Here is a 23,052-nt window from a genome sequence, read left to right as displayed (position 1 = left end):
TTAAATGTTCGATGCATTTTCAGCAACATTTAGAACCTCACAAAGTCCTGCAGCTGTAAAATGAGCTGTTCATGTCTGAGACTCCTGCAGCAAATGAATGAAAATGAAGCAATCAAACTACCTTGGTGGAAGTGAAACAGGTCGTTTTGGACACTGACCAGAGTTTCTAATGACACAGTCCAAACCCCAGCATGCAGCTCCAGCCTACAGGGCAGGGTCCGGGTCTGGCTCTAATTTTCCTGTGCCCCAGATTTCCTCTCCCTCCCAGGCTAACACCTGGACAGGATCTGTAAGCAGCACCAGTCTTCCAGGTCTGGACACAAACATCCCTGGCTGCTCCGCTCCATCCAGAGTCACCTCATAACTTGGAGCAGTGAACACACTCAGCATCTGCCACCAATGCAGAGATGTGTTATTGACTTTGGACAGCATGATGCTCAGTATTTCTCTCACTGTCCAGTCCAGGTAAGGGACAATAAACTGCATGCATTTTGTGACAAACATGGACTGTATATAAAATGGACGTCATCTCGCTCGGCTCGAAGTGAGGCCGCAACAAAAACTGCTCCCCCTAGTGGCTGGCTACAGTATAGGTCATAAACTCAGTCTCCCCCATTCATTTGAATGGGGCTGCGGTCAAACTTTAAAAAACAAATACACGTCGTACGAATGTTTCTCACATCCGTATGCTGTGGTGATATGTAGTCAGGGTGTGAAATTAATTTTTTAACACATCTGCCATTGGCTAGTGACCTCCCAAAATGTATCGGCCAAAAATATTTTACACCAGCCAAATAAAAACGTATAATGACACTACTCATTTTAGCTGTCTGTTCCCCTTCTTGATCGTCTCCTGCCTCTTTGTATATCCTTTTTGTTTGTGGTGGCTTCAGACCAGGAACATCTTCCTTGAAACGCTCTTCCCGCCGTGCTTCTTCAAGCAAAGGGAATGAATAGAACTCCACAACACAAGTACAGCGCGCCGCGGGGGTCAAAATAGCCTGACAGTCGGCAGAAATGGGTGAAAGTATGAAAACAAAACCTCACATGCAATACAACAAATTTCCATCGGCCACTGACGGGTGTGTTTTTGTTTTACACGCCTAACAATTTTTTTTACCCACCATTGGCGCTTGGCGGTTGTTAATTTTGCGCCCTGTATGTAGTCATTATTTGACTGTTTTGTGTTCAAGGACACTTTTTTCTGAAAAGTTTCTTTTTCGTTCGTTATTAGAGGTTAAAAAACGGGGTTTTACTTCCAGGTTTTCCTTTGACTGACAGCTGCCACAGAGAGAAACTGTGTAGAACCTCAGGATGGTATGCTGTAGGACGGAGCTTGTTACTGTGGAAACACAGCAATTCCCTACTGTGCAGACTCTGGCTGCAGAAAATATTCCAAGATAACATATTTTTGACTTCAAACCATATAATGGGAAAAGGGGGACGCTGTCCATTATATATACAGTCTATGGTGACAAGTTGTGGCTAAAGTGAGATGTTAAAAAGGTTCCATATGGGGCACTGGTGGCCTATCGGTCTAAGCACCTCACGTATAGAGGCTACAGTTCTCATCACAGAGGTCGCCAGTCCAACTCACGGCTGGTCAACCATTTGCTGCATGTCCTCCCTCTCCACTCCCCACATTTCCTGTCTCTCTTCAGCTGTCCTATCATCAAAAGGCAAAAACATAACTTTAAAAAAACAAGAACATGTTCCATACGACCTCTACAGCTTTGACTTCTCGTCAGGTCAAACGTATATCTCTGAACTCAGTCCTCCACCCTTTAATCACGGGCAAATTGCAGACATACTCTTCTGACGAGCTAAACAAAGATCCCCCTGCCTGATACCCACTGGCCCACAATCCAAAGAGCCCGTCCTCAGTTCTTTCGAATGAGCTTGTGGTGTCCCTGCCAACTCCGACATGGACAGAAAGCAGACACTCAGGGCCAAGGCCTCCCAGTTAGATGCCATTTATACACAAAAAAAAAAAATATCACAAAAGAAGTGGAAAAGCCCTGTGAGAGAGCCCGTTTTGGACCGTGGCTGTGATTTGGAGCAAGCTCTCTAAAATAAATGTGGGCTAAATGAAAACGAGGACGGTGTGAGGGGATGGACTTAGCTCAACACAGATGGATTTGTCTCCTGATGGCCGCTACAATAACTTAAGTAGGCGCTTCTCAGAATAGAAGCCCCTCAGATCAACCACCTAGCAACAAAAGTGGAAAATCATGCTGACCCAATTAGTGCCGACTCTCAGAAGAGCATTGTTACGGCCCGCTTCAGTTCACTTCAATCCAGGCAGATGGTTCCCCTGGTTCTGTTGGAGATTGTTGTTGTTGTTATTATCATCCTTTGTTTTGCTTCAAGGCAGAAAGGCTAAATTTGGCCCTGGAGACTGGCTACTACTATCCTCAGGCAAAGTCACTGTAACACAGTATCATTCATTTTCATCCTCTTCTTCTTTGTCTGTTCTTTCTTTACCAACACGGTCATTCTTTATGCATTATCCTTGCTGCCAGGTCCAATTTGCATCCAGCCATCCAGACTCAGATCTAACTCCGCTCCTCCAGAGTAGTGGGTTAATCTTTCAAACACTCCTTTAGTTTACACTGAGATTTAGATTTGCTCCTTGCCGTAATCACAGCTTTGCATGTCAGACCACTTGTGCTTGTGATGATGACAGGGAAGTCAAACATCTGGTTACAACCTTGATGATAAACATCACCAAACAATACAGCTTTTGTTTGTAAGACGGAGCCGCAGTGCTGTCAGACTGATGCGGTTGTTTGACAAGAAGGACAGACGCACAGTTAACACTTAGTGCGGCAAACTAAAACACATGACACTGGTTGTTGAAAGCAGCGGGACGTTTATAGCGTCCTGTGTACAGACTGAAACTCTGCTATTTTTAAATATACATGTTTGTTCACCTCAGATTTAAACAGGAAATAAAACACTGAAATAATAGAAATGTTCTGAAATTGACTATTTTGAAAAGCCTAAATATAAGGCTTGTCACAAAAACAGAACATTCGGCCTCGATACAGCGCTCATAAAAATCAAACAATACTGATACCTGTTTTGCTACCATGGCAACACAATTTTTCACTCCTGGGCACCAAAAATGGTCCATTTTCCAAACTGCACACAGTGCTGGTGCAGAAAAAGTCCCTGAGCACAGACCAACATATGATATACTGTAATGAATAGTTATGAAATGCTAATATATCAAATTTATCTTGAAAATAATGTATACTATAAAAAGTCCAGAGATGTGTGGTGTGTGTGTGAGTATGTGTGTGTATCTACAGAGTGTGCTCTCCTCTCCGTCTGTAGTTTCTAATGCTCTCAATAGGGATGTCAACAAATAATAAAGTATCAATTAATTGATTGCTAAGAACTGAGTTGAACACATTTCTTTGTTTTCATTTTCTATCCCGTGGAACAAACATCATGTGGTCTCATATTTGGTTCAGCTATCAGGGAGGTGTTTTAAGTTTAAAGCTTGTTTCGATGCGAATCAGCTGACTGAAGGTGAGACGCTCAGCTGGGGGCTGTGGCTGAGTGACAGGTCTCCACGAGCGCTTTTTTCTCTACCACTGCCGGACTGATTCTGACCCGGTTGCGCTCCTGGCTGACACCTGACCACGTTCACATGCTTATTTTTCTCAATAAGAACGAGTAGACAGAAAACTGGACACTGTGAGTCTGAAACATGTTTCTGTTCAGTTCCCTTGTTGAAGTCTGAGCCTTCACTTTTATGACTGTGTGTCCGCAGAGATTATGAGCCTGCGAAGGAAAAGCAACAGCTTTCATTCTAAGATTGCTGTGTCACATATCAAGTTATTGATCCTCAAAGTGTTCTCAGTTTTGGCACCAGTTTGTGGATTTAAACTAAAATCATAAATCAGCACTGTATCTCGTCTGCTTATGATAAACTCTGCTCATAAAACGATAGCGGCCCTGTTTCATGGCACCAGCTCTCAATCACCGGGTGCTCAGCCAGAGCTTATCAGGGTCTGCAGAGCTCCATTCTGCTCTGAAGGTACCGTTATGAAACACAAAGTGGGAGTTGTAGTATTATACATAGCTGCCTGAGTAGGCCAACTCTTTAATCAGTCTCTGTAATTGCCGGGATGGACTTTGAACCACAGACATATTTGTCTCCGCTTTTCATCCATGGCTAAACAACTAAGGGGAGGGAGGCGGCGAGCGCTCGGGGCTCAGGGCCGCGCACGGATCCTGCACTGGCCCCCGCGAGCAGCCAAGCATGGAGGAGCAACAGAGGGGTCACAAACTGAAGAAAGAGTTTTTGGGCTGAGGGTGGGACGGAGCGGGACTCAAGGAATGGAGGGGGTGGAGCGGCTCCGAAAGAGGGACGAAGGGAGTGTAGAGGCAGAGAACGGAGCGTACATGATGGTACACAAGTCCCCGGTGGCAGATTGAGTGCTTTTAGGAGCCCAAACAGGGCCCTCCTCTGAATACTAAGACCTTTCATAGAGGCAACAGTGCTACAGAGACTCAACTCCAAAGCCTCTCCTTTGAGGCCCCTGCGATATATGGGGCTTTCAACTGCTTGTGCAAGAGTAGGTCTAATTGGAAGTCGAGGCTACACAAGGAGGGGGTTAGGGAGGCGGGAGAAGAGGAGCTAAGGAGAAGAAGAGAGGCGAGGAGGGGTGCTTGATTTAAGAGCCCATTGTTTTAACAAGTACATTCTGCCTCCCCCTCCTTTCTCCTCATGGCCTCCCCTTCAGATGCCCACACTCCACAGAGTCAAAAGGCGGCGTTTAGCCCCTGTGAACGAAGAGGGGCTGGGCTTGTTTTGACACTTTGTCCTCCTTGGCTTCTGTGAAAAGGCCCCGCTTCTATGGGCCACTCAAGTTCATTAGAGAGTGCAGCGCTTTCAGTCGCGTCCCCATTCCGGCTCCAGGCCTCAATGGGGCCTCCAAAGCCCCTTCACTGTTTGTATAATAAAGACCCGCACCACCTCCACAGCCACCACCTCCATTTCCTTCATCACAAGCCTAGCTGGGTTGGTAAGCGTCGGGGTAAGGGTGCGTTGAAAGAAAACGCTGAAGAAGAAAGAGCGTGGAGACGGATGTGAAGAAGAAGCATAAGCATGAAGACATGACAGAGAGGGACGACGTGGGAACAAGAACCCCCCTCTATGAACGGGGACTTTTAAAAAGGTATGTTGCTGCACCTGCATCCAGGACTGGCTGTGTCAAGCATTGTGTGGTTGTTTGTGTGTGTGAGTGTGTTGGGAGTCAGATTTCAGCTCTCACACATTCAGGTGACATCACTGTGCGTCAGTATCAGGAGGACAAAAGTGAGGGATGTCACTTTAGAAGGGCAAAGGCATTCTGAGATCATATAGGCCCTGAGGAGGTCTCTCTCTCTCTCTCTCTGTGTGTGTGTGTGTGTGTGTGTGTGTGTGTGTGTGTGTGTGTGTGTGTGTGTGTGTGTGTGTGTGTGTGTGTGTGTGTGTGTGTATGTGTGTGTGAGCTACACTTGGAGATAATTACTGTAAAGTGGGGTGATTGTACTCCTGAGGTTTCTGCTAACTAGCAGTTATTTACACGTGGTAACATATGAACCGCTTCCATCCTGTCCTGTCTGTGTACTGTTCTGTAGGCGTAAACCTTCCTCTGGTGTAACGAGCCACTCGGGACCATTTCAGCCTCTTAATTATGTTTTAATATATATTGTAGTGTGTTTAAATGTAATTATTTAATGCTATTTGTCATTTTATTTTGTGTATTTTAATGATTATGGATCATTTCCTATCTGTTGTTTTACTGGGTACCTGTATTTTAAAGATGCATGATGACCAATTAGTTTCTTATTTGATTAATATGTCATTTTAAGTGAAAAAGTCAAGTATTTAAAATGTAAAAATACATTAAAATAAGTAAATTCAACATACAATTATTAAAATTATTATTTTATTATTGTATTATTTGTTATAATATATATTTTTTATTATTATTATTTCATTTTTTTTTTAATCTTGTTTATTCTTATATAACTGTGTATTAAAAAAAAACATAAAAATGTTTAAATATTGGACCTGCATTGTAAAGTTTGTTTTTTGCTAACAAAAACAAATCTTGAAAAAAATTAATAAATCCTGGTTTCATCATGTGCACTGTCAGAATTTGTTGCTCCTTTTGTTTTAGATCTCAGAGAGATGTTTTAGTGATACTGTCGCCTTACAGTGCTGGTTTATAGCGACTGCTAAGAAGTGCTCTAGTTTTTCGTGTGCAGCATGACCTCAAGTTTATCAGTAAAAAGATTGTCATGAAGATCTTAAAAGTCAAAGACAATCAGAGGCAGCACATGCCTTCTTCATTTATGTCCGATGAAGCACTTTGGGAGGTGGACAAAGTCAAAAATCAGTGCTGCTAACTGTATGCACAAGCTAACACACTGGCATGTAAATTCCCAATGTGTATGCACAATGTTAAGGTTATTAGAGCTTACTGTAGCTCACTTTACACCGCCTACTTGTGGTGCAGTTCCAGTAAAGCTAAAGACCCAGCTCTTTAGGAAGCACTATGCACTAGATTGCTCTCTACTGTTGTCCCCAGTGGCAGATCATGTCTTCCAGCTACAGTTGACTCACACTGTCCTGCTCTACTCTGGGAATCTGTGTTCAGCTCTTGAGGGACCCAGCACTTGGTACTTTGGTCATTATTGTGGTGATGTTAATTGTTGATGATGATAATGGAAGGTCTTAAATTGGTTGGTTGCTTCATTGTAGATGAATTCCTTGCTTATTCTTGTGCATTGCCTTTACACTGCTTGGCAGTACCTGCACCCAAATTGACTTGAAGCACTTTGTTACTCTTACTGATCTTGTTTCCTCTTGTCTAGATCTTTGCTTGTGTTGTTCTTGTTCTCGTATGTACGTCGCTTTGGATAAAAGCGTCTGCTAAATGACATTGTAACATTGTAACATTGTAAAGCTGGAATGAAAAGCTTCAAGCGGCGTAGAGAAGAACGAAGCAGATAGAGACAATCTCTGTTAATCTATCCATGTCCTTACATCCATGCTGGACTGAGAAACTTGATGCAGAAACGTACTGTATGTGTGGATTAACTGATTCAGAAATGAAGTCACAGTGGGTATTCATCCTGTTTTTGGAAACATGGGAACAAATGTCTCTTTGTGTTTCCATCACTGTGAACTTGTGAACTGAACTGGTTTGATGTAGTGTTGTCTCTGGGTTATATTTATCTCTTACTTTCTGGTGCTGATATGAACATACGAGTCTCAAATAAATAAATGATTTCCTGTTTATTTATCAAAGTAAAAAAAGCAAATAGATGTCTGACGAAGGACAACAGGCAAAAAGTTGGTGCAGCTTCTGGTGTACGGACTTCATCGTGTCTTCTTGTACTAGGACTTCTATTTCACTGTTCATGTATTCAACAATGAACGTCTTAATTGAAATGAAATCATCAGAAGATATAACTGTATTAACTGTGTATGTCTTCACTGTGAGCGTCTCTTCATCTGCATTACTCACATATTGTTGTGTAACACCTCAGGACCGAACCAGAAGCCGTCAGCTGCCCTCTTTAACATTCCCCTCCTCGCTGCCATACATTCAACACACACACTCCGCTCTTTAGAAGTTGGTGTCACATTAAAGCAGGTTTTTTTTTCGGGGTGTGTCTGAGATTTCTGTTGACGTGTTTTTAATTCCTGGTAGACAGACATCAGATACGCAGCAGGTGTTTCCATGCAGCTCCAGGATCTCAGGGAGCGAAGGACGACACTGATACAGCATGTGCAACCAGAAAGTCCCTTCAGCTGTTTTTTCCTAGAGTGGAGCGTCATACCGAAGTAAGCCTGTGCGTGGAAAGCAGTCAGACATGAGATGATCTATACATGGACACGAACAATCATGACTTATTAATCCTTTTATAGAGTAGTGTGTGTGAGCGGATCTACAAACACACGTCTGCAGATTTGGTGCAAAATGGAAGACAGACGGATGAGCTCTATCCAAAGTTTCCGTTCACTCCGAGTTCTTTTCCACTGACCTCAACGCTGAACTCAGATCATCAAGTCTTGTTTGAAACACACAACACTACATGTCATGTTTGTAAGCACACAGACAGCTCATTGTTTTCCCTTTTGAACAGATTTCAACCAAAGTTTGCAGAACGTCTCGAGACGCCTGGATTCATTTGGAACGAGCGGACTTTTGAAGTGCAGCAGAAAGGAGTTACATGGGTTTTGTCAAACATAATGAAGGTAATTTATTTCCTACAACATGGTTCAATACGGTCGACAGTAAACAGGACGCTTTGTGAGCAAGGACAGCTTATCACATGCTCTCAATAACGAGACATGAGGAGGAAACAAAAGGGTTTCTGATTAACGACAGATGAGCCGGAGAACAACAGGATCCTTTAGAGAGAACGGTGACACAGCATGTACACTTTTCTATTTCTGTATTATTGTGGTGTTACAGTGACTCATGTCCTACTCTTCTTCTGGTTACCAAAAGAAGTAACAACAGAAAAACACAGGATTCAATTATCTCTGTGACACAGAACACTCTTTCCACCTCCTTCAGTCCACGGAGATCCAAAACCGAGTCAGAGCAGACTGGATTTGTTGACGTGTCGCAGGATTAAACACTCAGCAGTGAGTCTTTGAGAGAAAGTGTGTTGAGTTAAGTCTGTGGGGGGTCTCAGTCAAATCATATCACACTCTAATCTTATCTGAAGCCAGAGTTGGAAGCTGTGAGTGTTTGTGTGTGTTCCTCAACATGTGGCTGAGCAGGCTGCTGCCTGCATGCCTGCATACAGGCATGCTGAAGGAGGCCAGGAGCCGTCTTTTAAGCTCCTTCTGCAGGCGATCTTAGGAGGCAGCTGCAGGCCCTCATCTGCAGGACCCCCACCGGTGAACAGAGAGCGTGGGCAAGGCAGATAAAGATGATGACCATAGGCGACCTGCAAGATTTCACAATCCTGAGCCCGAGAGGATCAGAGATACGATCAGGGGAAGAAATCCACGTGAGGAACTAAGCAGCTGTGTGGTCACAATTTGACCGAATAGTCCTCAAATGCTAAATTTACAGACTCTACAGGTTACTCTGGCACTAAGCTCAGGGGTTCCCAAACTTTGCAACCCCAAAAATATAGGTGCCAAAGACTCGGGACCCCCACTGTCCCTCAAAGTGATCTAATGTGGCTTCATTTAGCTGGTCTGCAGAAAATGAGCCTACCTATTTGAGCATGTGTCTGTGTTTCCTGTGCCGTTATGAATTAACATACTGCTACTGATGCTTTGATAATTCACTGTTCACTAACCCTAAACTTAGGAGCAGAGGTGTCAACAATATTCACATTCATAACTAAAGTAGAAGTATAGATACTAGGGTTTAAAAAGACTTCTGTAGAAGTTGAAGTATCAACTCAAGCTTTTTACTCAACTAAATGTGTCAAAGTTCTGGTTTCAAAACTACTTAAAGTATAAAAGTAAAAGTAATGTAAGGGGGAAAAAATGCCAAATGACTGGGGGCTATAGTGCACTACCCCACCTCCCCAAAAAAACATGTTACTTAAGGCCATAATGACTATAATGTTATATAAATATGTTAATGTTGAAATATTTGGGTTGCATCTGTTTCCACCACATTTATGCCCATTGAAAATAAAGGCATGTTCACACAATGCAAATACATTAAAGAACCATATATGTGTGCTACTAAGCATTAACGTGTTTCATGGAGCGGGAGATATGATGACTCGTTGCCTATAAGTATTGTAATGGTGCAAAAAGTCAAACTTCACAGGCATGTTATAAATAGCTTTTACTGGAATGTCAATGTACATTTTTGAGTTTTTTGAACGATGACAAGCCGGAATGAAAACAAGCCGAAGTGAAACAGGAGTCACAAAGCTATTTTTAAAATGTAAGGAGTAGAGGTAAAAAGTTGGCTGAAAAATAATTACTCCAGTGAAGTGTAGATACCCAAAATTTGTCCTTAAAGCTGGGGTTGGTAATCAGATTTAGATACACTTTTTGTTATACTGGTTAAAATGATCTTTATGTCCTGATGGCAATCAATACATGATGTGTTCCTAAAAAATAGTGAAAAAAAGCTGCTATCTACAGCCGGAGTAAACCTGGGAAAACACCAACCAATCACCGTTTTTTGGCTCCCCAAATTTTAAACCAATCAAATCCCGTCCAGCCGTTCTGCCCTCCTCCTGCGCGTACATTTCCCCGGCGTGCACTCCTCCGAGTCCCCGTCTCCTGCCTCTACTTCCCCTGACTCTATTTACTGCCCCTCTCGCTCGTCCTCGGGCCTGTCCCCTCTGACCTGATGAGGTGCTTTACTCAGGACTGTAGTCCGGATCAGAGTCTAAAAAGCTCTCACCAACAAGCAGAATAATTTATGACGTTTAGTAAGTCCTACAGAAAATATATATTTATTGTAGCGTCCGTCCGGACGCTGTAGTGATGACGAGCCGATTCGTGAACACGTTGAGTTTTAATAACCGGTCACTGTCGGCCGTGATCACGACAACCAACAAAGCAACAATCAATGTTTGAATGAATGAAGAACTTCTCCTCTTGTCTCGCCTCTCTCCCACTCACACACTCTACACCTCTCCTGATGCCTTCACTGACTGTCAACACTGTAGGAATTAAGAACATCTACACTGAACACGTTTAGCAAACAGTAGATCTGTTACAGTATTATATATGTGTTATAACTTTTCTCCTGATATCGTGTCACCATGACAACTGGATAATGCTAGCATGATAGTTGTGAGTGCTAACAGCAGCCATGTTTGTTTGTGTTTTTAACTTTAACTATGATAATGTTTTGGTGAGGACCGGTTTTGAATCAGTCACCATCATGTGGTCGAGAATCAGCGGCGCTCGTGCATGTGAGCGGGGGGGGGGGGCGTCGTTTTGGAGGAGCTCCGAGGGAGGAGGGGAGGGGTTAGACGGAGTCCTGAGGAAAAGCTACATTCAAATTCATGCTGGTTTTCCGAGACTACCAACCCTAGCTTTAAGTAAGGTAACAAAGTATTTGTACTTTGTTACTTGACACCTCTGCTTAGGAGTCATCTGGCAAAAAGTAAGGCAGAAAACTAATTACATTTTTCTATTTTCCAAAGTTTTATTTCAAGTTTAGCTACTACTTTTGTCAAAAAATGTTTTACCATAATGGGTAAAATGTACTATTTTTAGATTTAAAAAAAAAGACATTTCACAACCCCACATTTCTGTCTTGCAACACACACTTTGGGAACCCTGATTTAGCTGGTTAAAATTGATTTCAATAGGAACCAAGAAATGATGCAAAAAGAGATGTTGTAAAATATGCATACAGCTTGCCATCATTTTCCATACAAAAGAGCTTTTCATAAGAAGCATTCCCTGTAATGTTCTTGAAAGGAGACAACTGTTTTGCTGTAATAGATCAACATCATGAGAGGAGTCTGTGGATGTCTATCTGTCACAATAACTTCTGGTGAAAGAGCTTAAAGAAAAGACTGCAATATTATTTTAAGCATACTACTGTTTCTAAGAGTTAATTCATAGATTTTTATGATAAATGCAGCAAACACTCATGAGAAGGAGAGCAGCTCTGTGTGTGTTCACTCAGCGCTGGTGGAATATTATGAGATAAATGAAAACAGGAGTCACAGCTCTGTCACCAATTAACACCGAGCCTCATCTCCCCCTTTGTGAGGATGTTTGTGAGCTGTAATAGAAAGCATGTACGCACATAGAAACACACGGTCCTATCTTAGTCCATGACCTCTGTGCAGTGAGTGAGGTCATGTCCAGTTAGCAGGAAGCCTGTCCGTCTCTGTCTCTGCAGTTATTTATATACTATAGGCAGCTGGGCGCTGTAGATTTTAGCATACATTACTCAAAGAAGGAAACATTGAGCTCTTGTTGGAGACTATTTTCAGCTGAAGATTAACATACGTGCACGGCTCCAGTGGGTATCAAGTGACTGAGGGGACTGAGGGGGGATAGTGACAGAGCCATGTGCTGTTGTGATGTTTTTTATAGACAATAATGCAGCTCTGTAAGAAGAATGAGTTACGTAAGGCTTTGGATGCACAGGCATTACTTCAGAGTAATGCTGGGCGATATTGAAAATTATGTTATCACTATAAAATATTTCATATCAGTCATTATCAGTAATTATCACGATAAATATCAAATCATTATTCCATTTTAATTTAAAGTCTGATTTTTGCTCCTGAGTGAAAGTTGAAGACAGTTTGTTAGTTTGTATCTAGATTTAGTTTTCTGATGAACTTCTTGAATCCATCATTTCTGATGCTGCTAACAGGAAGCAGGTCTTTAATGTAAGATGAGTTTTTGTGAAGTTTTAGTTTGTAGATTCTTATTTTTCTCAGGTTGAGCTTATTTGCACAACTTGACTTACATTTAAAACAAAGAAATATCAAACTGTATTCTGTGTATACGAGTTGTGCACTCCCCTTTAAGATTACTAAGGGTTACTGGCAGAGTGATGTTGTTTCCCACGGCGCAGTGAATGCATCACGGTTATTCAGTATTCAGTTGTCCTACGGTCGCGGTGGACATTAAACATGCTTGGGATGCAAAGCAGAAGTTGTCTCTGTGCTCTTCCTTTACCCACATCCTGAAAGTACATTTAATGAAGTGTATTAAGTTCAAATTATTATTATTATTATTTTTATTATTTTAATCATTATTATCTAAACCATTGTTTTAACATGTATGTATTTATCTTATTTATTTTGTGTTCATCTGATCTTGTTAACTCTACCTTATTTTTAACTTTTCTTTCCACTCTTACTTATTATATTAATTTTACTGTGTTGATTTTCTTTTTTAAGTATTTCTTTTTCAATCATGCCTTTTATAATTTTACCATTGCTGTTGAATTGCATTCTATTACATTGCGATGTCGGTTTGAATTCGATTAATCGTTCAGCCCTAGTTAACAGCGAGATATACATCAGAAAACAACGCTGTTTCTACATTTTACCAAAGCTTTCCATGCTCTTACAATCATGACCGATCAAATGGAGACTTCTCTATGAACTAATTTACGACATAACTGCTGCACTACAAAACTTTTCTACGCCACAATTTCTTCATTTGCTCTTCATTCAAAAACACAACTTGTCAAACAGACCATTCATCCCCATTAATGATTGGATGCTCCTTCCACAGCTGGGGACTGGTAGAAACTGTCCTCCTCTGCAGAACTGCTCTGATGTTTTTGTCGTACGGAGACAAAAGTCATCTCACAACCATATGTTTGAGTGTGTGTGGCACAGCCATCAGACATGCTCAAAATATGGCTCCACAAGAAGACCCATGCAGACGCTGTCACCAGACTAATGTCCTCTCTTTGTCTGCGCGTGATCTCTTGGTTACCGAGACAATACACGAGAATAAGCGTCTTATTTTTGATGCATGGCTGGAACCAAAGAGAAAGAGGCCTTTCATTGAGAATATCTGGTACCAACAATCATTTCACACTTCTTCAAAATATGCCACCGTTTCATTAACGTTCCTGGAGACGCCTTCCCCCCCCCACGTCGCAGGGAGAGAGGAGCAAAGCCAGAAGAATTAAGTTACTATGGATCCATACGAGCGTGTGTCCTTCAAAATGTCTTTGTGTCCCTGCCCCCCTCCCGCGGTTGTGCTCAGACAGCCAGTCTCCAGCCCTGCTTATCTTTCTGTCCTCTACAGCAGACCCCCGCTGAGACAGAGAACCAGAGTTTATTACAGTCTCCAATAATCTGCAACCCCCGAGGAACTCAGATTCATACTACGTGGCCTAAAAAACACCAAGAACGTCCCTCACCATGGCAAACCTCTACGGTGATGTGCCCTGAATTTCTTATCGCCAAATTTCTTACAGTAACATTCGACAGCAACAGTATCACAGAGCGCTCCTCTGACTGGTGATGTCATGTGGAAAACTCGCACCCTGTGGGCATATTTCCTGTGTTACCTGAGATCTCAGATTCACATTCTGAGAAAATTTACAGTGACACCGAGATGAGAGTCTGGGTTTTATTTTCAGAGCAGCCATAAAAGAAATCTTAATGTAACTGAAACCGAGCGTTTGTGATACATGTTTCAAGGAAAGTCTGGTTGCTCATGTTACAGGAGCGCTGAAACTGAGTGGGCTGCAGTCACACACACACACAAGAGTCCTATTGCTGTACCATTGGGACCCATTAGGGGTTGAGAATCTTGAGAATCACCTTTGGGACAGGAAGAGTGATTTTTATGGATGAACCCACAAAACTGTGACTGATTTTAAAACCTGAGATTGAGCTGCTGCAGGGTCGGCTGGTTATTGGTTCTCAATACCTTTAAGGCATTGGCTCAAATAACCCAATAACAAGTAGCATCAAGACTGCTCCGGTGAAAGAATATCATTACTCAATTCTTTCTGAAGTGATGACTGGAAAAACACTGTCTGTTTTGTCACTCTTGTAGCCAATGACTGAAGTATTATTCTATAAAATGTGAGCTGTGATTGACTCACTGCTGCTGAAGTGTATAAATAATGCACGTAGTATCCGTGAAGTCACCCATCTGTTTCTGAAGAGCTGTTTTGAAGCCAATCAGCGGTGGCAGCCATATTGGAAATTTTTTCAAGATTCATTTTTGGGCTTTTTGCCTTTATTTTATAGGACAGCTAAAGAGAGACAGGAAGTGTAGGGAGTAGAGAGTGGGGGAAGACATGCAGGAAATGGCTGACCGGTTGAGAGTCAAACCGGCGACCTCTGCGACGAGGACTATAGCCTCTGCATGTGGGGCGCTTAGACCACTAGGCCACCAGTGCCCCATTATTCCATTATTGGAAATGTTGAACTCAACATAACTGCTGTTGAGCAATTGTGACATAAAGAGGCGGGCTTTGAGCCTCCTAGCCAACAGCTACAGTGTTCCCGCCTGTCAATCAAGTCAGGTGATGCAAAACTCGTAATTTTAATATCTTCGAAATTGCAGCGTTAGAAAAAAATTCACCCCCCGATGAGAAATGAGCTATCCAGACTAGACTCCAGGACACTCGATGAACTGCAGTTTTTCACACTTCCGCATTGGCTTCAATTCTCACAGCCAGAGGTTGCTGCTTGTTTCTTACCCACATTTTGTGTCTCTCTCCAGCTGACGCATGCAATAATGGAAAAATTACCTTAAAAAAATATATAATAATAATAAAATAACAGGGTGAGGAGGATGTGTATAAATCAGAGATGGCACCAATAACATTTTAGCTGATGTCCGATTCATGCATCTCTGCTTTTTGCATTCATTCCTTGTATTTCATTGTGTCTGTTTTTCAAATGAGCCACACGATTTGAAATGTTAAAACTATACCTCATAGTCTGTCTCATAAAATGTAACTGGAACATGTGGAACACACTGCCTGTTGCTAATCTTTCTTAGAGACTGTAATACTCCCAACACTGACAACATTTTCTTTCAAGTTTGACGTTAAAAGATAAAAAATCAGAGTTTGTCCAATGGATGACTTCTGATTAAACATTGGTGCATTATCCGCTAACATATCAGAGCATCCCTTGTATGAATGCTTTCATTAGATGTATAATGACTGAATGCATCTCTGATGAACTTTAAATTCCATCAAACCTCAGGTCATCCTAATGAATGAAACCACATATGTGCATCTCTCTCATCTCTTAAGCTCTGTAAGTGTTGAGTACAAGTGTAAGAAAAAGCTGCAGGGCAGCGTTCAACCTTGACACAGATTCTCCCAGCGGATCATTTCTGATCTAGACCGTCAACCGATACTCTCCAGATCTGAGAGCTGCCAGTGGTTGACTTTGTTTGTTTGTGTTCTCGCTCGTATTCTCTCAAAGCAGACATCTGTGACATATATTACCATTGTGGACATAATTGAAAAGGGCCCCTGGGCCGGGGCATCATGTTCCGAAATCAGACACGACCCCTAAGACGAGAGCCCGCCTGGAGGGTCTCTCTCAGAGGGGGCCGGTCTTGCAGGAGGGGAGAGAGAGAGTCAGGTGATTTATAGGAAGGTGGAGGAACATGAGGAGAGGGGTGGTGGTGGTGGTGGTGGTGGGAGGGGAGGCAAGGTCTGACATTTATCCATATGGGAATGTTGGTGTTGGTGGGGGGTTGGTTGGGGGGCTGAATCAAGTAATCATAGGTTACCTCCACGGCTACCTTGGAGGTGCAATTCCATCCTCTCAGCAGAGAGACACAAAGCACAGCGGGGGTATCAGGTGGTGTAGTAGGCCTTCCCCGGGTGAAAGCAAAAAGCCTGGCTGACACCAACTGAACCAGCTAGACCAGAAGAGGGCACACACACAAACACACACACACATACATTCATCACACACTCTTCCAACATAGCAGCTCCAGTCTCAGCCCCTTCAGAGCCCACGATGATGACGGGAAAAGTCCTAAAAGATGAATGCACATCCATGCCAAGTTGACTAAACGCTGCCAGGAGTGAAGACAAAATAGTCCCGTTCCATTGTGACCACATCCTCTCAAACAATCTTTTCCCTGTTTGAGAAAAAGCACCACTGCCTTCAGTGTGGAATCGCTCCCAAAAACAACTCATGGCGAGCAATAAATCTGTCTGCAAGCCGAGTTATTCAGAAACATCTACATTGCAACATCATTAATACCAAAACACAATTAGTCTGTGGGCACTTAATCAAATGTGGCCGTGCAGCTATTTTGCAAGACAAAGTCATAAATTAACATTCGAATGCTTTGCTGGGCACGCAAAACCACGCCTGAAGGTTCTGGAAAAAAGGCCACTAGTGAGATAGTGTGTGTGTGTGTGTGTTTGAGTGTGTGTTAGTTCAGGATGAGGAGAGCAATGTCAGGGGACTAATCAATCCATTGAGGAGATACAGGGAAGGGCACAAAGAGCGGCAGCAACTTGAACCACAGAGCCGAGCAGCAAAGTGAATACAAGGACAAACTCTCCACCTCCCCTTTCCAACCCGGCCTCCTCCTCCGACTGCACGCTCATTCACTCCCTTCAGCTTTTCATGCTCTCCTTCCATTTTACATTAGCGCTGAAATTAGGCCTCCATGGTTTGAGAAAAACATGCAATGTGCAATAACAATACAAAGTGTGATAAATAAACACAAACTGTAGAGTGCATAGCAGCCAGAACTCTCAGTTTCTAAGTCCATCTGCTGTTTTTAATGTCACACAAAGCTCCTGCTTTAACTTCATGTATCTGCTGAATTAGGAATAAATCCCAAAGTCTGTTTGCAACACTAAAATAGCACCAAAAAGTAGCTGAAAGCTAGCTTGAGCTTCATGTGGCTGCATCAAAATGGTGACAGCATGGCCATTTTAACATCCACATGCCTGTGCTGGTTGCAGGGTGTACTGGTTATGTGCCAAACACAGCCTACACACACTTATCTCTCTTCAAGATCAAAATGTGGCCAAATCATCCCACGCTATGACACATCATCCGTGCTTTTTTAGATCTGGGTAGTAGAGCATTACAGTAGCCTAATAGATGAAACTAGTAACTGGAACTACTGCCGGTAACAGTGGCGGCATTACAGCTCAGAATGGCATATTGAGCCTACAGCAATAAAATATTAGTAATTCCTTTGACAGACCAGTAATTCAGGTACAGATTAGCGAGGGCGTTTAATTGTTAAGTTGCTCAATGTGCATATCCAAACTCAAATGACTAATAAAATACATGCAGTGGCATCACAGCTTAAAACACACATAGAAATAAGTGTGAAAAAGAAGTGGAATGTAGTTGTGTAATTTCTCTGTCTTGTAATTTAGAGTTTATCCAATATTCAGCTGGGTAAAGTTGAAGATCTTGAAGACATTTGGCCTCTCAGCTGCAAGGCTTCATCAGTTCAGGAGACTTGAAGCGAGTCCAGATGCTTCTTGGATCAAACTCTGAATTGAGCAAGACAATAAAACCCTAAATAAGAACTGCAAGTATGAGGAGGAAGGAACACATTTCTACTAGGGATGGGCAATGATTTTCGATTATTCATTCATATTGTAAAAATCAAAGAGTTACTTTGAATATTTTCTCAGTTTAAAAAGTACAAATTTTCAGCGTTTTTACCGGTGCCTGGTTGTAATACAGTATTCCTGCCAGACGAAGGCTATAGAGCGTCTTAATGCTGTTGGCTAACCGCATTAAAGCTGCTGTTGGTAGGAATGATGGGTTTGGAGAAAAGGTCATAATAATCAGTACTCTCTGTAAGTAAAGTCATTTGAGATTATGGCGAAATCTCTGTGTTTTCCAATGCTTTAGTATCAAGCAATGTTATTATTCCCCTCTTTCCCGTTATCACAGACCAATCAGAGCAACTCCCAACCCTCTGTCCTGATTGGTCAAGTGGCGGCCCCTACTATGTCGCCCTGATTTGCTGGGAAATCCTCATAGAACGGGCACGACAATCTTTTGTGGGCGGGGTTACGGGAGCAGAGAGTGGAGGGGGAGGTGAGTGAGAGGAAATCTAGTGGATAGGGGTAGTGTTGAAATTCGAAATCTCTCTCCAAATTGATGTTTATATCACAACAGAAGAAGAAGAATGCTAAACGCATTAAATAGCAAAAGAAGAAGAAAACATTCCCAGCAGCCGCAGCGATTTTCTCCAATTCTGAATCTCACACAGCTACACGTGCATTTTCAGAGACTGAGCATGGCTGTAAAATGTAAACACACACGCCACGGCGCATCACAGAAACACTGACATAAAGATCCAGACAGACGCTGACAGTGCCCGGTACCAGCAGCACCTCGTCCTGCTGCTGGTTAACGTGACTGCCACACAAATGGGGAAACATCAATGCAGGTCCGGAGGTGTTTGGTTACAAAAAGGAGCCACTGATGTAAATAAGAAACTCTTATTCAAGTATAACATTATGAAATAAATGTCTTTAGGTTTTTAACTTAGTGTTGCATTTAAAAAAATCTGCATTTCTGACTCCTGGACTGTGACTTATTCTTGCAATAAATGTTATAATTTCATATTTCCCTTGTGATTCACTGTCATGCTGCTTTTCTTTCCTTGGCTGCAGCAGATAAAACCAACCCAACCACTCAAGGAGGCAGTTTTTTTGGACAGATGCCCAGCTGTCGTGTACACTTCTGCAGAATCTCCATGCTAAAATTGAGCAAGATCCCCACCAGATTATAGATTTATCTGTCCATGATGCTTTGCCATGCACTGCAACACACGTGCTCTAAAGTGAAGTGATGCCTTGAGTGGGACAACACGGAGTAAACCGGAGTCCAATCGATAGTTAGTGAACGAGGAGGGTCCGGTGAGGATCACGGGAGTGGGTGAGGGGTCATCCTGTCCCAGACGGCATCATTAAACTGTGTTACACACTCTCCAACACGCCATTAGTCCAACTCAGCCCATTACAGCATGGACACTAGACTAGTAGGCTGAGAAGGCATTCTGACCTTACACACACACACACACACACGCACACACTCTCTCTCTCTCACATACACACACACAGGCAGAGTAATAAATCGTAGCCTCGGGTCATCCACTGTCAGCCGGGACTGGCGGCTGGAGTTTATAATGCCATCCAGTGTACACAGCTCAGAAATTATAGCCTTTATTCCCATTTCATGATCCCATAATGTTTCTTTTATAATGCAAGAGTCAAGAAAACTTACAGTTGTAACGTCTGGGTTACATTGATTTATCACCAAGCCAATAATTTGAGACTGTGGAGGACTAACATTTCAGTTTCTGCCCCTAATGGAACATCATTTTTCTTTTAAAGTGGATTAATTGTTGTTTTTAATGGATCCTGGGTAGCTAAGGTACATGAGCAACTATCCCTTGATTTAATTCATTAGAGTGACTCTCAGTGTCATGTGAGTGTTTAAAAGCTAATTTTAGAGGCCTGACAAAAATGAAACTCTCAAGGTGAAGGGTCACACTGAGGATTCTTCACCAAATTCAACATTATTGAATCAGAAGTTGACATGAAACATCTATCCATAGCTCCAGGATAGAAAACAAAGCACCAATCAGAAACAGTTGAGCTGAATGTTATGTGCCACAGTGGAAAATGCCAACAGCAGCAGCACACACTCATGACAACGATGTGTCCGAGACATGAAGCAGACCAGGCCAACTTATTTTACAGCAGAGCAAGTCCATAATCAACCTGAGACAGCCCCCCCGTCCCCGATGCAGAGAGGAGGAGGAGGAGGGGGAGGAAAATGTTGATAACGACATCTGAGAGGACAAAAGAAGGAGCCATAACTCCTATAAATAGGATGTGGGTGATCCAGGAGGGGCTTTTGTTTTCAATTGGATATCGAATCTTATCTGGTTGGCATTTGGGAGACAGTCTCCTGGTGACATTTCGGAGTCGTCACAACTCCAGCAACCCCCCCCCTCTGTGGTCCAATCAACCAATTATAGATAACATTCAGCAATCACATCGGCTGAATCTTTCCATGTCATGTCAGAGGGCACAGCACCCATGTGTATTAGAGTGAGCATGTGTGACGTTTATCCCTGTGCGTGCGCGTGTGTGTGTGTGTGTGTGTGTGTGTGTTTAGAAATAGCTTTTGTAGGGTCCTTGCATTCCAGCGGCTGTCCTAACATGTTGTAAATACAAGGTGTTAGAGAAAACATAGGACAGGGGGGTGGTGGAAATCACTCAGACCTATTACAAGTGCTGCAGGGGAGGGGTGGGGTGGGGGGTAAAGAGGTGGGGGCAGGATGTAGGTTATCATAGATAAACAACCCAGTTCACCTGTAATCACAGTCTGCAGCACGTTGCATGCTTTTCTTTTTTTCACTGAGCTGAGGAGGAAAAATAAAGGCAGCAGCCACCAACACAGCTTTCACAATTCAAAAGACTCAGCTTTGTTTCAAGTCAATGGATCATTTGCATCACAGAGACTCGTGGAAAGAGCATTTTTAAGTGACTTTCTACCAGCTCATGAGCCATGCACAAGGCACAAATCCATCGCATATTCTCTTTCATGTATTTCATGTCTCAGCTTCAAGGCGTTAAAGACAAACCACAGCTTAAAGGAGCTTTCTAACTGGAGGTGGGTGAATTTAAGGGGTTGTATTCAAACATGAGCCTGATGTGACAAAAGGAAATCTGCCTCAAGGTGCAGATTTGACATATTAGGCATGTGCATACAGCTGGAATAGAGTCGGGCATGCAATCGAACCAGAACCACATGACACCCCTTTTTAAAAAGCAGTGTTATCAAACATTTACAGCCAGACCTTGAGATATTGAAGACATGCAAATGTTCCCTTTGTTATGCATTAGTTCGTCTTTTAGTTTTTGAATGCACAAATGAATGTTTTGCACACAAGTATAATGCATGTGAGAATTTGTGTTGTTGCACTTTTTACACAGATTTTGTGAAGATGAAAAATTCTGAGTGCAGTATTTCCTTGTTTGATGCAATATTTACTTTGTTGAATTGAAGTCGCTCAATATTTTGTGGCATACTTACAGAATTAAAGACTGTAGTCAAATGCCCTGGATATTTTTGTGTTATTCATTTCTTTCTAAAATTGGCATTTTACATGACTTTTTCTACTTATTGTGGTATTTGTACATATACAATTTAATTCTTTAACCATTAAGTGACATCCTGACCAGTTGGTAGAGGTCAATATTTTAAAAACTAAAGGGTCTGTTGAAAAACAAACAAAAAAGATTGTAGTTATTTCTCACCTAAGGCAATAAGAAATGGAAACAAACAATATTTCTATTGCTTTTTTCTTGGTGGGGTTGTTAAAGGGTTAAAAGGCACGTTTATGATGAGTTAGGTAAATAGAGCAAATAGCAAATAAAGATATCAAAAGTATTCAAAGTGCAAAGTTTTGCACAAAAGTTGCATTTGCACAAGTGAAAATCTAAACACTGAGGCGACCTCCTGCAGAAGTGAGAGCTCGGGTCGCTTAAACAGGCAACAAGGTTTCAATAAAGCATGAACACACGCGCACACACGCACACTAACACACGCACACACACACACGCGCTTCTTCACATTTTCCACCACGGGTTCTATTTTGACCAGCTAAATCACCCGAACTAATAATGTGGAAACTCTCCTGCTGGGTTTAAATGTCAGATAAGGAGGGCATTTACAGAGTAGCCTACTACGGAGGAACACACACCGGCGGTGCACACACACACACACACACACACATACACACACACACACACATCCAAGCAAAGCACGCTTACGCACAGATTTACGCAGCACTTTGCAGAGTTTGGAGTCCGTCTCTCTTTCTTACCTGGACTCTGGCTGAGCAGCAAAGTTACCAGGGAGCTCCACAGCACTGCGGACAGCTGCATCTTTGTACCCCGGCTTTTCTCTCTCTTCTCCGGGCTTCCCTTTCCCTTTCTTCCCCCTCTCTTCTTCCTCTTCTTCTTCCTCTCCTTCTTCTCCTTCTCCGCACAGTTTAATATCAACGCGCTTTAGTTTGCAAAGGAGGCGCTCCGGCTTTGACGCGAACCTCAGACCATGACTGACTTGTTGGATCCTTTTCTCTCTACCCAGACCTCCTCCTCCTCCTCCTCCTCCTCCTCTTGTGTGTGTGTGATAACGCGACAAAACCGGGATTAAAAAGTTAACTCTGAGGGGTCCAGCTCGGCTACGGTCTCCAACATGTTGTGCTCTAGTTCCCTACACTGTGGCTTCCAAAAGGAGCTGTGGACTGTACCAACTAAGAGCTGAGGGGGGGTGGCTCTCTAAGCGCACTGCATTTTTAACATTCCTTGGACGCACATTAGTAAAAGTGGAACAAACTTGGAGGTCAGCTTACATGAAGTATTAAATCAACACTATATCTCTGACATGCATTAACATTTCACTCATTTCTAGGTGTTGTTTCCTCTCCGTGCTCCCCCATTGCGGACCATATGCACTCTCCCAAAATCTCTGCTCTCGTTGTGTCATTTCTTAAATTACGTTTGGTGAAAAAGAGGCTCATGGTCAGTACTAAATCAAAGAATAAGTTCAGACAGC

General features: G+C 42.6%; 1 protein-coding gene across 2 annotated transcripts in view; it reads right to left on the bottom strand.

The window, feature by feature from the left end:
• The window catches only part of lrp4 (low density lipoprotein receptor-related protein 4), a 195,021-nt gene extending 172,319 nt beyond the window's left edge, over positions 1-22,702 (bottom strand). For both annotated transcript variants that reach the window (XM_034680931.1, XM_034680932.1), the window contains exon 1: positions 22,319-22,702. In XM_034680931.1, the coding sequence (XP_034536822.1) occupies positions 22,319-22,379 (61 nt within the window). In that variant the 5' untranslated portion in view covers positions 22,380-22,702. The remainder of the gene's footprint in view (positions 1-22,318) is intronic.
• Between the last annotated feature and the right edge of the window lie 350 nt (positions 22,703-23,052).

This window comes from Notolabrus celidotus, chromosome 3 (assembly GCF_009762535.1).
Source record: "Notolabrus celidotus isolate fNotCel1 chromosome 3, fNotCel1.pri, whole genome shotgun sequence".
Taxonomy (NCBI): domain Eukaryota; kingdom Metazoa; phylum Chordata; class Actinopteri; order Labriformes; family Labridae; genus Notolabrus; species Notolabrus celidotus.
The sequence above is the reverse complement of the archived record's forward strand: the minus strand, read 5'-3'. Positions and strand labels throughout refer to the sequence as shown.